Raw genomic sequence first — 17,798 nt, forward strand, 5'->3', positions numbered from 1 at the left:
ACCTCTTTTGGAGTTTTTTGTTCTGTTTTCTTGACCACAAGCACCAAACTAAAGGCAACCTAAACAAGCAAAGAAAAAAAGAGCAAACAAAGCTAATCAGAATTAAACCTTTATCACGTGCCTTTACTTTGTTCTTAGTGTTAAAGGAATAGGCAGGAAAGAAAACAATTGGTCTGGATAGACACAAATTTGCAGGCACACGTAGAAAGTGATTTTGCCTAACTGTAGGATTACAGCCACAGCTAGTAAGTGTTAGATAGCCACATGGGACCCAATGATTCCTTATGTTACTTAGGGTCCGTCACTTAGGAAAGTGATTCAGGACAGGAAATTTCTATGAATTTCTTCTTGTAGACTAAGCTTCACATACAGAATCATAGAGTCATAGAATCATTTAGGTTGGAAAGGACCTTTAAGGTCATCACCTTTAAGCTAACACTGCCAAATCCACCACTAAACCATGCCCCTGAGCATCACATCTACATGTCTTTTAAATTCCTCCATGGATGGTGACTCCATGTGCCTGTAGCCACATCTCTTCCCCATCCAAACAATTTTCCCCATCCCAAATCTCTCTCTTGCACTTCTATCAGGCCAAATTCTGTGCTAAAAGGCCCTTCTTCCCTCATGCCCTTCTCCTCCTTCTAGGGCATTTATTCCCATCCAGGTTGCATTGGTGGTGCTCAGGACTACCTTTTAGTGGTAGGAAGGGAGACTCTTGCGGAAGGACAGGCAGAAGTGGAATTACTAAGAAGCTGTGCGTTGTTCACTTTCCCCGTAACTTGATTTCTTTCTCTCTTGCCCTGCTGAAGAGACATGTGTCTGTCAGAACAGCTCTGGTAATATGCCATTTTATCAACAGATTGTGACTGTCAAAGATCAAAATGGTGGTGAATGAGGCCTAATGAGGTTTTTTTAGTGTCTGACCAGCTTGAGAATTCACAGATTTTAACCTGATGGAGGTTTATCAGCACTTTCGCAGAACAACTCTTCAAGGAACTGTCCTACACTGACATTTAGGGTGGGACAAAGCTCTTTTGTCCAAGAATGTGTCATTTTCAGATTTCTGTGTGTCACAGTCATGGGCCGTGTTAAAACAGAAAAAATATCCATCAAGGTTTCCTGAAATGTGGAAGCAGAATGAAAGTACACGCTCCAGGCAAATCTGACTTTTTCCATTTCCATTGGGTTTAACCAAAGCAGGCCACTTCAAATCTCAACCAAACCGTGCTGAGCTGCTCTCCTGCCAAGCACTCAAATTACCATAAGAAGACAAGACTGGAAGGCCCTCTTGGCTCACCAAGTCAAGCCCCCTGCTGACATGGGTTGCTGCCTTCACAAACTAATCAAGTTGCATCTCACACGCTGCTGGTTTGGGGCTAGTCAGTCTTGCCAAAAAATCCTGCTGAACCTCACTGTGCTGATAGTCAGAAGCCTCCTTTCCAAGCCCAGCCTAAAGGTACCGACAGTGATTTATACTCCTTTGTTCTGGCACAAGCAACATCCTGTCACTGAAACTGCTCTCCTCCCATGCCTAGCTCTGCATTTCCCTCATCAATTTCATACTCCCATACTGTGCTTTTCCCAGTAGTACTTCATCTTTCTTGAGCATCAGTCATTAATGGGGTGTATTGCATATCCAGTATTGCAGATTGCTGTGTAACAGCATTCATACTCTTGTTTCTCCACATAATTACCTTTCCTGATATGTATTATAATCTCACATACTTTTTTAGTGGGTGTGATGTATTGGTACATTGGTACATTGGACAGGCTCAGTCAGCCAGAGTGATAACGTACATGGGGATATCTATAGCTGAGTTTGCCTCCCAAGACTTCAGGAACAGAAATAGATACTTTTAGGGTCTATTTAAACTGATGTATTCTAGATGTCTTTTTGGGTTAGATATTTCATGACTTTACAGACTCCATTAACCAGATCTGACTACAAAGGCATCTCCATGCAATTTTCTCAGATGTAGATGTCCACAGTGACTGATGTGTATACTTTTATTATCTTCTCAAACATTTTCTGTTGGTAAGCTGCTTGATCATAACATAAATTCTTAAACAGAGCTGAGTGCATGACCTTATACTTTGTATTTCATAATTCCATGCATCATGCATTAATTCAATGATAATGGTTATGCAATTCTTCCTACAGGATAGCCTGATACCATAGAAATTGGTGGTACTTTCTACCTTTGTGTTCTCAGAAAATGTCATTAATATTTTCCTGAGTGAATAGCATTTCCATGGACAGTAGACCAAAAAAACCACCAAACACTAGGACTGTTCCTAAAAGAGCACTTCCAGTCTTACATTTCACCTTTCAGGAAAATTCTAAAGATGTCACTTCCCTGGTTACAGACTCTACATCTTGGCAAGCTTGTGACTCCAGGAAGACAGAATCCACCATGGAAATGCTGAAGTGAATTACCAGCTTGTGGTGGATTGGGGAATGCTGGCAGATGTGCGGTGGAAGTGCTAGGGAATGTACATAAATCAGGCAGAGATGAGACAATGACAGTTCAGAAACTCAGCCCTGAGGGTGCGTTAATGCACTGCAGCAGTTATCTTGGGTTAACACTAACTGATGCTTTTTGGGTGCTCTCTATATCATACACAGATGAATCAGAACATGAACAAAGACAGTGAGTGAGTTTCTGCCCTGTGTCAAGTTGCCCTTCACTTGGTGGCATTTCAGGAGAAGCTGCTAGAAAACAGCCTGCATTCAGGTGGCCAGCAGAAGAATAAAAGGGTGGCTTGGCCAGTATACGTCATGCACATGCAAAGAGGTTGGAAGGTTTCTTCTTCTGTGATTGAAGTGTCAGTTTTATTCATGCACGTTGTTAGTGCCCATTACACACAACTGTCCCCTGAGAAGTGGCTGGTGTCACGCTTGACTCTCGCATTGGCTGACCTGCCAGAGTAGGGGCACCGGGGACTGCCTCACTGCCCAAATTCCCCTACATCTTTGTAATAACTCCTGTCTCGGCGATTTTCCTTAGCAACATAAACAGAAGTAGCAAATATATGAAGTCTTTTATAAAACTTAACAATAAGGACAATTATTCAGTTTTAGCAATTTCAGAAGCTCTTTTTTACAAATGAGGGAGAAACCATTTTATTATCTATCTGGTTTGGCTTTACCTCCCAAAGTGGCTTCAATGACTCTAAAAATGCCCTCTTACAGTAGCAGCACAATCTTATTGTGCAAAAGGCAGTTACAGAGCATATAGTTTTCCAACTGTTGTAAAGTTTAGTTCTTTGAAGATGACTCAAATATCAGCTGACCAGCAGTAAACATAGTTTCATGTGGCACTGCACTGGTCCAAGATATTTTTGGGATATATGATTTATATAAGGTTTACTAAAATTCCTTTCAACAGCTGGACTGCTCTGTAACATGAAGTTACCCAGGGCACTTACTAACTTTCTTGGCTTTTCTTCCACCATTCCTTTGAATTTATGTTAGCAAGGCTCGGTAGGACCTGCAAACCGAGTCACTGAACGTACCACAGAGTCGCAGCGGTTGTAACTCTTCCAACACCAGTTTGCAGCCTTTATTTCACAGTAGTTAAACGCTTAGCCTTGCAGTTGGGAAAGTGGCCACAGACACTACCATAAGTTCTGGCAGATGTGACAGATAAAAGTATTTAACCTAGGTGAGTGTGCAGATCTGCTACATGGGAACAAACACTGTAGGATTTCAACCATGCCTTCAGAAACTAAGAAAGCATTCTAAGTCCAAATGAGATACAACCTCAGGATAATATTTATCTTCTCAGAACCGACTCTTGAAACTCAGAGGAGGAACAATGCTGCCAGTAAGTTAAAAGAGAAACTTTGCTGGCACAGATTGCAATGGAGTTACAGGTAAAAGATTTAGCCCTTGAATCTTCTTATTTCAAAGGTCTCAATGTGCTTTTTGGCTACCAGAATTTTTGGGTCTGATGATATTCCTCAAATAAGCGAGTTGGTGAATTCAACCCACTCTCACTGAAGAAAGCAAGCATTTTGCTGATGCCAGAGGCATAAGATGACCTTCTCTCTACCTGCGAATCAACACCACGAAATATCCGTGTAACGCAGTTGGCACTGGGTAAATCCCATGATTCAGAATCTGTTGTTCTTTTCACACCTATGAATCATTTTCTTTTTTCTTTTTGAGTGATCTACAGACAATAATCATTCCTATTTACCAGTCATTGCCGCATGCTTACAGAACTTGGCTGAAAAGAATAAAGCTAGTGTAACCAGTAAAGCTAGTGAACAGTAACTTCAGCTCATCCATGTTGACAGAGTTTTTCAATATCTGGTTTTATATCTGAGACAGTCTTTTTTGAGCACTGAAGGTTAAATATATGTAGATAATGTTAGTGCAATCTCTGCTGAATCAGATTTTGTATTTAACAGAACCTGTGCACACTGATGAGTGTTAATATCTAAGGGTATCAGATGTTGCAAATTCACATCTTTCAGTAATCCATGAATATTTCAAAAGTTAACATTTTTCCCAGAATTTACCACATATTATTTTCAGGTTTCAGTATCTTACACAAAATCGATTGCTTAATGGCAGAGGGAGATTAACTTTCTGGATCTCAGGCTAAACTCCCCAAAAAGATATGCAGAAAGTAATAATTTGCCCCAAGTCCTCTAATCACATTTAGTTCCAAGAAAAATCTGTAGAAATGGGAAATTAGGGGAAAAAAAGGTAAGTAATCTGGCATTTTCTGGGTAATTATATTTTAATCTTTGGACTTCTATAAAAAACCTTATAAAATATAATTTCCTCTTCAAATCAACATTTTCAGTGCAAAACTAACTGTTAAAATGTAAATTAATGTAAACAAAACAATGCCCTCCATTTTTGTACGAGCTCTTTCATGAACTTTTCTATCCCAGCAGCTGAGAACCAAAACACTGGGTACTTAAAAGCAAAAAAACCACTAAAAGCAATCGGTAGCAAACCCCAACATTTTTTATAGCAGCATCTACTATTAAACAACTCTCTACATAAACAGTAAGCCCATTAGAGCCACAATGTCAAAGATGCTCTATAAGCTGAACAGGTGAAACATTTCCACAATGACTGCAAGCCAGTAAAGCGCTCCATAAGATGTCAACAGGGAAATACAATTCAGTCTTAATAGGTTCAGAGCTTATGTAAGCTGTGCTTATGGGATAGTCTATTAAAAAAGCAAGCGAGCGAGTGACATTACTGTAAACACAACCTGCACCTTCCTAGAACATGCAGGCTAAAGACATCTGAAACTCCACTCAGAGACACTATGCTAGCTCTAAGGTTCACGTTTTGGACCAAAACTGAAGGGAAATAAAAATATCTGCCAATACAGTGACAGCTGAGGTGATATTCACTACTATACAGGAAAGAGACCCTGAATCCCTTCAGCCCCATGAATGGCTTAAGAAATAAAAACATTATAACCAGCCCACGTGCTTGTCTTCTAGTAAAACATTATCTGTTCTTCTGCAAAAACCAGTAAGCCTTCATTCCTAATTAGTAATGCAATGCTAGCAATTTTGTATTTGGGATATGAACAAGTGTCCCTGGGTGACAACATGGTCCATCGAATTAAAGCCATGGAGCAATGTGAGATTTGACATTTCTGGATAAAAAATTGGTACATTTGCACACATCTGTCAGGAAAGGAAGCAAAAAACATCTTGAGAACTCACCACCAGGTTTCCTATCACCATGACCAACAAGAAGACGAGAAGGCACAGTGGCTGCCCAGCTACTTCCATGCAGTCCCACATGGTCTCAATCCATTCCCCACACAAAATTCGGAAGATGATGAGGAACGAGTGAAAGAAATCATTCATGTGCCACCGTGGCAAATTGCCAGTCGTACTTATCTTCTTCACATTGTCCATGTAGCTTTTCCCAAAAAGCTGCATTCCTACCACAGCAAAAATAAAGACGATGATTGCCAGCACAAGAGTGAGGTTACCAAGGGCACCCACTGAATTACCAATGATTTTAATGAGCGTATTTAAGGTCGGCCAGGACTTTGCCAATTTGAAGACTCGCAGCTGTGAACAAAACATAAACAACACTGTCAGTTCACAGAAGCAACAGACATTTCAGCCGATAAATTATTAAAGTGGGTAACACGTGAAAGATGTTAAATGCCACAGTGTGTGCAGTACAAGGTGATTTTAGCAATACTTCCCGTTAACCTCACTACATCTATTAATAAAATATCAGCTGGGCTTCTTGGATGAGAATCGAGTTTTCCAGAGCTATGCTCTGCCTTATCAGATAGCTTTGCTTTTAGAGGCTCATTCACCCAACATCATGGTGGGGAAAGGATGGAAGTAGGAAGTCTCAGGTCTTAACATTTTCGTTTATGTTGTTTTTCCTCCTCAAGTTAAACAGCCTGGCAGGCATCTGGAGGAAGGGGTTTAGGGCTTGATCCCACAAAGAAACAAGAAATTCCTCTGTGTTTCAGATCAAGCCTCAGCCAGATGCTGTTAGCTGTTAGCTCCCAGGGTGAAAATCATCTCTGTGCTGAGGATCACGCAGTCTATGCACAACCCACGTTCCACTTAAGACCTATTTTAAGAATGCAAATGGTTCCCAGACCTTGGGCTGTGTTTTCAACTGAAGGTTTAATTTCAGCCCTATTGAAAAGGGGTTGCTCAAAAACTGACAGGAGACTCTCAAGAAGTAACAGCAGTGGTGAAAAATTTGCATTTTTGAGCAGCACAGAGAATTTCGGAGGGGGGGAAGTAAAAAAAAAAAGGTCTTCTCCTACTTCTGCTAAATGTAACCATAAGGGCTTATTTTCCTGGTCTTTCCAAGTTGTGAAGCCATATCATGGCCAGAATGATTAGCATGGACATCCTGGTACATGAAGTGCAACACAAATGTCAGGCTGGCAAGGAAACTACTTTTCTGTTCCAATATGTCAACAGTCTCTCATTAATAGAATATCACTATCCCATGCATAACAAAGGAGCTGACAGCTAAGGAGTTCCCGTGAAAGGCAGATGCTATGTTATGCTGATCAGTTCTAGAAAAAAAAAAAAATCACTCTGTGAATAATTCAAAGACATTTTCTTTTGACAACACTTAAAAGAATGGTGGCATGTTTATAGCATAATTTAGGAATAACAACTTCCAAAACAACAAGTTACCAGCTCTTGCATTTCTTGGGCTATCAATTATCTGCTGACTATGCTAACAGGTGTACAGGTATAAAATGGCAGATTTTTATTACAAATTGAAACTCAAACATTTTAAGTGTGTTACAAGTACCTGGCACAGCTAGAAGGAATCAAATTATGTTCTCATTTACCCTGATGTAAACCTGGAACAATTCCATCTATCCTGCAGCCTATAATTAGTGTCACATACTGTTCACTACTTTCCAGCAATTAAAGTCTTTATCGGCAGATGCGTTTTTAAGAAAATATCTTGCATTCATGTCAGAGTTTATATGTAATAAAAGAGGGGTGAGAACAGAATAAGACCGTTACCAGTCGAAAGGAGCGTAAAACAGACAGGTTTCCCATGCTGGACAAACCCAGTTCCATTAGGCTTAGGATAACAATTATGCTGTCAAAAATATTCCAGCCCTGCTGAAAATAGTAGTAGGGGTCAAGGGCAATTACTTTGAAGATCATTTCTGCTGTAAAAATCCCAGTGAAGACCTGAAGAAAGAAAATACGAAGTCAAAATAACCTTTTAAGCACATCTCCTTGCTTGCAGACTTTCCACTGACACAAAGGAACATAGCGGAAAGTCAACAACATTCTACAAGCAAATACTTTATTTTTCATGGCTGATTCATTATCATTATTACAACTTTGCCTAGACTGTTCATGATAATATTTGACACTGCTGTAAACCTGCAATGACATCTGAGTTCAAGCTGTGGATTGGAACATACATTTCCATCTCCTTCCGTCATCTGAATAATCGCAGTGGTAAAAAAAAAAAAGTGTAAAGATGCCTTTTATAAAGGTTAAATCTATTAATTTCAGTGGAGAAGCCTGAATGAATGGAGTGGGAGTGTTAAAGGGGTATTTGGGTTGTAGTGTACCTGCTGTATTATCCCGATGTATTTTGTTGTTATTATCAATACCAGGGCAATGCAAGACTCCAGTCATTCTGCGGTTATTGCTGGCAGCAAAGGCTATTACACTCTAATTTGAGTCCTAGTCTTTTTTTACAAACAGTCACAGCAATTTTCTTTTCACTGCATCTTGGGAACACATTGCTTATTTATGACCCGGTTCAAATGTCATATGGTGGAACTTCTAATTGGAACATTTTTCTTTAAAACAACATATAAATATTACCTATGAGACAGAGGGAGAGGGGAAGGGAAGGCTGCTGACAGCAAATTCAGTTTTAACACATTCCCGCAAAGCATGTAGGAGAATCAGATCTTGTCCTTTTATATGCGCTCCTTAAGTAACTGTTCAAATGTACAACACAAAGCTATAGTCAACTTAAAATGACAAAATCTGGGCATTAAGTTCTTCATATACTGTTTTATTTTTGGTCCAAGTCCCAGTACAAGCTGCACAGAGCTTTGTGTTTCTGAAAAATTCTCTATTGTAACATTTATATTAAAGCACATGGTTTTCCATGAAACTATCAACATTAATGCACTGTGTTGGTCAAAAATGAGAGGGGAACCCAGAGCTCACATATCAGTAAAATACAGACAAAGAAAGATGTTTTTCTTCCAATAAGCTGAATATTTGCAGCATTATCCCAGCAAAACTGATCAACTCTGAGCAACAGAGATGAGAAACCCATTAAGATGTGGAAGGGAAAAGTGAATATTATATAACTATGATATTAAGGAATAAAAATTAATGATCATAGCCTGCATGTGAGGAAGACTTGGCTTTACTTTATAATGCTTCAGAATGAATTATTCCAAATGGCCATTTTATACAATTCCTTAAGTAAAATCCCTTCTCTTTTTCATCAGCAAAATAACACCTTGGACTGCAACAAGTTGGATTGTTATCCTCTCATTGTCTCATACCAAGAACTCAACAAAACGACCTGTCTCATATTTCTAACCAGCCACCAATTTCTGAGTCATGGTGGTCAGAGATACCAAAGATTCCCACCAGAATGCTCCAATTTCCCTTAGGACAGAGAACAAGACAAAACTGGATTTCTGCGAAATCATACCCAGAGGACTGCCTTAAAAACCACGATACCACGCTGTGTACGATATGCAACCATCTTGCTGAGAAATGACTCAGGAGGATCACTTTCTTTGCCTGAATCACTTTAATCAATAGCCTTCTGAGAAGGAAATGTCACAGTAAGATAGCAGAATGTCTGAGCCTTCCTAAAGGCATCAGGAATCGTGTACGTGTACCAGCTATGAATTTCAAAAGGCAATTGTCAAACTGCTGGCACCTGGTATGCAGCCACAGCACTTGTACGAGAGGCTGGATGCTCAGGATGATAAAGGCTGGAAAGAAAGCAAGTAACTTAACATCCCACTGGTGCTAAATATGCCACTGCTGATATGGAGGACTTTGTCTTAAAAAAAATTCTTTTATCTATCATTTCAGCTATTTAAGGTCTAATATTGCATAGTGGTATCTCAGTTTCTAAAGGAAAACAAAATTTCGGGGAATCTTTATCTATCTATTATTTACGTGCTGGCACTGCATAGGCAGGTGAACCATGCAAAGCTGTACATGTGCTTGTCAGGCCTTCTGATAACATTTGCAAATGTTGATTCCTGTAAGTGACGAACCAAAGGAGTCTGAAGGTAGCAGGTGCTGCGTGAAGTAGACAGAAAATCAGAGCAGGAGAGCTCCAATGACTGGCAACAGATGAAGAATCACTCTCGGAGAAAGTGGATACGTATTCCACTTTCATTCTTTCATTTCTCTCAGAAACATTTATTTTGAGGAAAAAATGCCAAAAATCTGCCTTTTTTTAATATTTCCTCCCATTTAATGCTAGCATAATCCCTCAAAGAGGGTTAGCTGCAATGGGAAGACGACAGCCAGCCAGCATGGGGGAAGAGGAGAGGTCTGGTAGTCTGTGGCTTGTGGGATGCCGTCACCTGGCAGCCTGCCCTGGAGCTGGGACTCCCTTCCCTTTCACAGGGGATTGCAAAAAATGTCAATTTGCATTACAAATGACTTTGAAAATCCTCCACAAAATGGAATTACCTTACTCTGACCTGCTGCATTTGCAATCAATCCAGTCACGCAGGGGTTTAGTAAAGCTGGTGAGGGGGAGCTGGGATGATCTGGCCTCTCACAGACCCATCCTGGGATCTCAGGGGAAGGGGAGCCCCGTGCCCTCAGCCTGCTACAAAAAATATCAGCAGGCTGTTTTGCTTATTTTACACTTTAGCACAAAGAGGAGCAATAGTTCTAGGCAGCACTGAGAAAATGACAGTGAGATAATTTTTTTTTGGTATTTTTTTTCAAAATTTTGCAAAATTCGCTTTGCAATTCCTCCTCCTGCCTGTTGTCTCTCGTTCCTTGTTGGCACCCAGCACAGTCCCACTCATCCCCAGCAGGTCTGCAGGAGCCGTGTTGGCAGGAGGGATGCCAGGGGCTGAAGTTTCACTGCCTGAGGTCTGAAAAGAGAGAAGCTGATCCGCCAAAAGCAGAGCAAGAAGCAGACACATTTACTATCCCAAGAGCGAGAGGTGGAAACGGCAGCATTGCCTCTGGCTCTGATGGCTACTGGGTCCCAAAGATTTTTTTAAAGTCATCTCAGAAGCCCACAAATTGTTGAGCAGCAACAAGGAAGGCTGGCTGCAAAGTGGAGCTGGATGTAGTCCTGTGAGATGACTTTCTGAGCTGCTCTTATCTACTGCTTTCCACACAGGGCAAGAGCATGGATCTGAAGCAAGAGAGACCCAAACAGATTTTCGCTTAGCACAACAACAGAGAGAGATTTTCCAAGACATAGCAGCTGAAAAACTGGAGACTGGTCCCACAACCTAGGAGAAGCAGCTCAACTTGCCCAAGGAGGACCAGAGCTGAGAATAACAAGTACCAGGGCAAAGAAAAAATCCATACATGATGTACCACATATTCTAGCACTGATGCAAAATGTCTGCTTATTGCTACTACCCACCTAAACCTGCCAGAATAGGATGTGTCTCACTAAGGCAGACATCACATCTGTAGTGTCTCTGCATCCTCCCACTATAGTTGATGGCCACTACAGTCACCAGCCTCCAGGACATAGTTCACCTTCTCCTAAAGTAAATATCTTTAAAACATCACATTTATTGTGCCTTAAAATTGTCCATTACTTTCTGTTGACTTTAAAGGGAGACAAAGACAACTGGCTCAGGCAGATACTCCTACGCTGTAAATATCCAAAGCTAAGCAAGGTGAATCCCACTTTGAGCTACTGCAGCCTTCATTTTTATAGAAATAAAGGGCTTTTCTCATCTTCACTGTGAGCTTCTCAAATGCAAACTTAGCATCACCCATGTTCCAGGGTGTTCCAGACTTACTTATGATCCTATAGCGTGTTCCAGACTTACTTATGATCCTATAGGGTTTCTCTCTAGGGGCAATTCCACCACACCATAGCTAGATGGCATGTGCCTTTTCCAATACAGCCTGTTCTTAAATTAAAGGGGTTTTAAGCATTAAGTTTTAAAGCAGTAAACTACAGTAACTTTTAAACATAAGCAGAGAAAGACGATTAAAGAAAAAGCTTCCATTTTGTAGTAACTGCAGAATTTTAGTGGGCCCCTGGGTTGTTAACGAATTGTACCGTATCGCCTCTGGAAAGGCTTTTCTGCTGTCCCTGCAGCTTGGCTGTAGATCTGTCACTCTGCTTTTCCTCAGAGAACTGCAGTCTCTGCTTATTTTGCAGCTCTCTCCCCAGCTGCTCCAGCTAGCATTTTGTTTCCCCTTGAAGCATCAGCCATGCTTTGCTCCATGTCCCCTCTGCCCTGGGGTTTGCATGGGACCCAGCACACACAGCTGGACAAGGCAGGAAAGCACAGCAAGACGTATGGAAAAGGTACCATAGGTGCCTCCTCACGTACATATCTACCTGCGATCAAACACCACTCTATTTCCCTCCAAGATCTTGCTGTGTTTCTTTCTGTAGGTTTTGTTTAGCTTAGAAGTCACTATTAGTCACCAAGAACTGATGTCTTATCATTGCTTTAAAAGAAATCCCAAATAAACCTTATTAACCTTTCTCTTATCTAATTTTCTCAAACTGATACAAACTAGAAACCTACTGGGAGCAGTCCAGAAACATGGCTTTAATGGTAACTAGTAACATTAGAATAAGTTAAACTAAAATAGACACTTGTCCTTCATTCATTTCTCTTCATCCCCAGAAAGAGATGACTATGTGGACTAGCTCAGTATGTCATAGATAAAGCAATGCTGACAGCGTATCAAAATGGGGTCTTCCCAAGCCGCAGCCAAAACTTTAAAAGAGCAGAAAACACACTCCTCAGGTAGCACTTCACATTCACATCCACTTACCAAATTGCCTATGTAAAGCATGTGGTCAAACTCCTTCGTCATCTTGTAATGCTCCAAGGCCATGAAGAGCGTGTTCAGCACAATGCAAAGGGTGATGGTGAGGTCGGTAAATGGGTCCATTACCACAAACTTGACAAATTTCTTGATTAAAAGCCAAAGTGGGCAGCAATCCCAAATGAGAAATTTAACAGCAAAGTGGTTCCAGCAGGGAGGACATTTCTGGTGCGATTCCTCAAGCTCTAAGTCACAAGCAGTAAAGCAACAGTCAATTCACACTGAGTTATATGACAAGAGAACACTTAAAATTACTCATAACATAGAGGAAGGCCCCTGAATTACCCCCAGATTTTTTTTAGACTAAAAATGTTCCTTTCCTAACAGGCTGGCAAATTACACTCTTTGGGGTTTTTGCCAGTTGACCCGCACTTAGCAGACAGTGACCTACTCTGAAAGTAATAACCTTTTAAAAGTGTCACAAGCAAAAAGGGAGAATCACACTAAAGATCTAAAGCCCAGTATTAGGCTCAGATTTTAACTCTGCTTTCCATTTAGACAAGCTCAAACAGACAAGAATACACTAACTTTCTTTAACTTATATTGGAATATATTTTTTCATTCCCAGTTCCCATTTGAGAATTATCTTAAGCAATATGTTTTAAAGTGGTTAAGAGATGAAAGAGCTTAAATCCAATATTTAGAGCTGATTTAAGCACTTGAGAGCCAGAGCGTCACTGGTTATCAATAGGGTTTCTGATCTTGATGTGCAATCCAAAAAGGCATTAAGCATCTGATTTCTTCTTCAAGGCCCACATAAGAAATCAGGGGAGCGCATAAGTCAGTTTGAAAATGCCTCTAAAGCTCCAGTGTGCTTTTTAAAGGTGCGTTTTAAACATTACCTAAAATACAACTTTTATATGTTCATTTTATATGAGCACAAAGGAATTGAAATAGCTTCATAAGTATAATTTGCATATAATGGTGAAAAAGAAAAAACAAAAAAGACAGTTAATGGCTGAATGATAATGATTAGTGGAATTGCTTAATGATTTCCTTTTCTGATTCCTTTATGGGCATGGAATGCTGTATAACGGTTTCAGTCTATATAATTAGAACTTGCACTGATAACAGGAAATCTTCAGCCAAGGCTATTATTTCAATCAATTTATAAACAGCCACCTCTCTCAAGCCAGGATGCACTCTCTGTGCATTTTCCTTCATTGGACAGTAGAACTGTGGTATTAGGTGTCTTCTAGCAAGCTTTCAAAATATCGGATGGTGTCCTCCATGCTCAAGTTTTGCACGAACACCTATGCTGCTCCAAGGTCTCTGGGAAATCAAATTTCTCCTAAGAAATAATTATGTCTTTCCAGGCTCCAAACAAAGGGTTTACAGATAAGTGCCTAAAATAATGTAAAAACCATCCAAACCAAAAACAATTTCAATGCAAAGTTCTAATTTTGCATTTTTGTGGAAACCCACCTCAAAGTAATATTTTGGGGCAGTTATCTGCTAAAGGACCTAATTTTCCAGGTAAATCCAGAAGAACAAGTCTGTCTATATCCATACTCCTCATAATCACTTCTAAATAACTCTGCTTATTCCACTATCATTAATTACAGGACCTTCATGATGGACACACATTAAACTTTTGACTCTCTTCCCTGAGGCTCCACACTTGACACAAGCCCCTTTAAATCCAGGTTGTTGCTAAAAGGGGTGATTTTATCCCTTTCAGACTTAGTCACGTGTTATTTCTCTGTCCTTTTGACAGCTTTTGTGCTCCTGGACCTTCTGGGCGAGCTGGTTCTGCTTGCTGATCTAGCTGAATACCAATTGTTGTACAGTCTAATCAAACTGCAGGAACACAGCAAGGGGAGGAGAAGGTGTGAACATCCTCTTTTGGCAGTGATGTGGCATGAAAATGGCTTAAATCAATCAAGAATCCACATCCTTTCCCCACCATGGGTCACCCTTGGAAATCACAGAAGATTTAATAGCTTTTGAAAGATATCTGCAAAAGGAAAAGTAAAATCACACTCAACTGTTTTTTTCTGTTACTCTATAATGTTTAAAAAAAAAAAGTCAGAAAAACAGAGTCAAAGTTTGTGTTGGAGGTATTTTTCCTCTTATTTTTAAATTAAAAAAAAAATCAGGTCCTTTTTTGTCTTCAAGGCTTTGCAGAGTCTGGGAAAAACAGGCAGGTGATGACTACTCAAGAGCTGAGAGCGAAAACCAGGTAACTAAAGGGGAAAGGTTTCCCGGTTGTGTCACAGAATTTGGCACAAATCATGCAGCTATTATTATACTTAAAGACTGTGATACATTTTATTCTGATCTGATATTCCTCTTGTTGTTAACAAGTATGCAATTTCAGTGACTAATCAAAGTCTGGGAGTTATAAAACCTTTGATAAGGATTGAAACAGTTTTCTGAGGCTAAAAATGTACATCCTCTGAGTTAGCCTAGGCTTGATGGTCTCTGTTTCTGTGGTAAAAAGTAACAGAAAGCACCATTAAACAAATAAGCAGAAGTCCAGCTCAGGCCTTTTAGGCATTCTTAACACATTACAAAGAAGCAAATCAATCACAAAGCTAATTGTTTAAAAACCCCACAGAAAACAAATAAAAGCTTTGCAGACTACACTAAATACTGGAATACATCGAAGTGATTATTTCCCTATGAAGAATACAACTCTTTATTTATTTAAGCATATATATATCTGTTCTGGCCAGAATACTGCTGAATATAACCACAGGAGATGGTAAAAAGCTGAGGAAGAAGAAGGGGTTTGTGGTTACACTCTGGGCTGTATCCAAAGAGCTAGGTCCAGTCCCTTTCTGTGACGCATCTCCCAGAGAAGTCCCTCCATATTGCCTTGTCTTCCTGTTCACCAGTAACACAGAGAATAGGGCTGCAGGAGAATCCAAAATATCTCTTGCTCCACACTGCGTTCTTGACAGACGTTTTTCTATACTCTTAGTTGCCTCCTCCTATCTTGTCTCAGTTTATGATATAGGAGATTTGAGGAACTGTAAGAAGCCCTTTTATGCTGCACGTAGAGAGTCTAGAAATGTGATGTCTTGCCATGAGTTGTTGTCTTGGTATCGATAAATTTGTGAAAAGGAAATGCAATGCTCCCATGTATAGAAAGACAAGGAAGGGGAATCTCCTGCACCTAATAAGAAGCCTAATAAGCAATGAAAAAATTTGCTAATAAATCTTTGAGTGGACAAAAGGGTCCTTTGAGCATCCTTAAATTTCATGGTGGGATTCAAACACCCATCAAACTGCCATGCTCCACTAGCTGCTCTGCAAGGAGGAAACTTTCATCCCCCACAACTGGGAAGTTGACTAGATCAGTGGACAAGGGAAGAGCTATGGATGTGATCTATCTGGACTTCTGTAAAGCCTTTGACACAGTCCCTCACAACATCCTTCTCTCTAAATTGGAGAGATATGGGTTTGATGGGTGGACTGTTAGGTGGCTAAGGAATTGGTTGGAAGGTTGCAGACAGAGGGTAGTGGTCAATGGCTCGATGTCCAAGCGGATGCCAGTGACAAGTGGTGTCGCTCAGGGGTCCGTCCTGGGACCGGTGCTGTTTAACATTTTCATCAATGACTTAGTGAGATCGAGCGCACTCTCAGCAAGTTTGCAGATGACACCAAGCCGAGTGGTGCAGTTGACACACCAGAAGGACGGGATGCCATCCAGAGGGTCCTGGACAAGCTGGAGAGGTGGGCCCGTGTGAACCTCATGAAGCTCAACAAGGTCAAGTGCAAGGTTCTGCATCTGGGTAGGGGCAACCACTGCTATCAATACAGGCTGGGGGATGAGGGGATTGAGAGCAGCCCTGCCAAGAAGGACTTGGGGGTACTAGTGGGTGAAAAGCTGGACATGAGTCACCAATGTGTGCTCGCAGCCCAGAAGGCCAACCGTACCCTGGGCTGCATCAAGGCAAGTGTGGCCAGCAGGTCGAGGGAGGTGATTCTGCCCCTCTGCTCTGCTCTGGTGAGAACCCCCCCGGGAGTACTGCATCCAGCTCTGGAGTCCCCAGCACAAGAAGGACATGGACCTGTTGGAGCAGGACCAGAGGAGGGCCTCAAAGATGATCTAAGAGCTGAAAGACCTCTCTGATGAGGACAGGCTGAGAGAGCTGGGGCTGTTCAGCCTGGAGAAGAGAAGGGTGCGGGAAGACCTTAGAGCAGCCTGCCAGTACCTGAAGGGGCCTACAGATAAGATGGGCAAAATATTTTCAGCAGGGCTTGTAGCGATAGGACAAGGAGCAATGGCTTTAAACTAAGGGAGGGTAGATTTAGACTGGATATAAGGAAGAAATTTTTAACCATGAGGGTGGTGAAACCCTGGCACAGGTTACCCAGAGAAGTAGTGGAAGCTCCATCCCTGGAAACATTCAAGGCTGGGTTGGACAGGGCTCTGAGCCGCCTGGTCTAGTTGAAGATATACCGGCTCACTGCCAGGGGGTTGGGCTAGATGACCTCTAAAAGTCCTTTCCAACCCAAAGCATTCTATGATTCTGCGTTCTGCACGTAGCTGGTGACTGCACATGCCAGGCTTCACATCAGCTCCAGAGAGATGAAATAGAAATGTACGTACAGTCACCCAAACAGTCTGATGCTCCACTACCCTGTGTCTCCATTAGCCCTGTGTAAATCAAATGCCAAAGGGGAACAAAATATAAGCAGATCTGACTTTGATGGCCAGCATTTTGCAAGGATTTTTACAAGTCCACAGGTAAGACAGTGATTATATTGCCTTCTGTTACAGCTTCACCTGTATTGTAGGGGTTGCAATAACGATATACAATGCCTGCTTGCAAAATCACAAGAGTTCAATATTAGTATCTTCTGTCTTACTTGTTCCTGCCAGTCAACATGCCTATAGTTTCAAGTCACAGAATCACAGAATCACAGAATTACAGAATGGTAGGGGTTGGAAGGGACCTCTGTGGGTCATCTAGTCCAACCCTCCTGCCGAAGCAGGGTCACCTACAGTAGACTGTAGAGGACCTTGTCCAGGCGGGCCTTGAATATCTCCAAAGAAGGAGACTCCACAGCCTCCCTGGGCAGCCTGTTCCAGTGCTCCGTCACCCTCAGACGGAAGAAGTTCTTCCTCATGTTCAGACGGAACTTCCTGTGCTTCAGTTTGTGCCCATTGCCCCTTGTCCTGTTGCTGGGCACCACTGAAAAGAGCTTGGCCCCATCCTCCTGACACCCACCCTTCAGATATTTGTAAGTATATATTAGGTCCCCTCGCAGCCTTCTCTTCTTCAGGCTGA

General features: G+C 41.4%; 1 protein-coding gene across 1 annotated transcript in view; it reads right to left on the bottom strand.

Moving 5' to 3' along the window:
- SCN5A (sodium voltage-gated channel alpha subunit 5) overlaps window positions 1-17,798 on the bottom strand; it is a 227,032-nt gene that overhangs the window by 92,240 nt on the left and 116,994 nt on the right. The window contains exons 14-16 of the mRNA XM_075419829.1: window positions 12,502-12,740; window positions 7,513-7,686; window positions 5,707-6,063 (exon numbers count right to left, since the gene is read on the bottom strand). Coding sequence (XP_075275944.1) covers window positions 5,707-6,063; window positions 7,513-7,686; window positions 12,502-12,740 — 770 coding nt within the window. The remainder of the gene's footprint in view (window positions 1-5,706; window positions 6,064-7,512; window positions 7,687-12,501; window positions 12,741-17,798) is intronic.

The sequence above is a fragment of the Opisthocomus hoazin genome, chromosome 4 (assembly GCF_030867145.1).
Source record: "Opisthocomus hoazin isolate bOpiHoa1 chromosome 4, bOpiHoa1.hap1, whole genome shotgun sequence".
Taxonomy (NCBI): Eukaryota; Metazoa; Chordata; class Aves; order Opisthocomiformes; family Opisthocomidae; genus Opisthocomus; species Opisthocomus hoazin.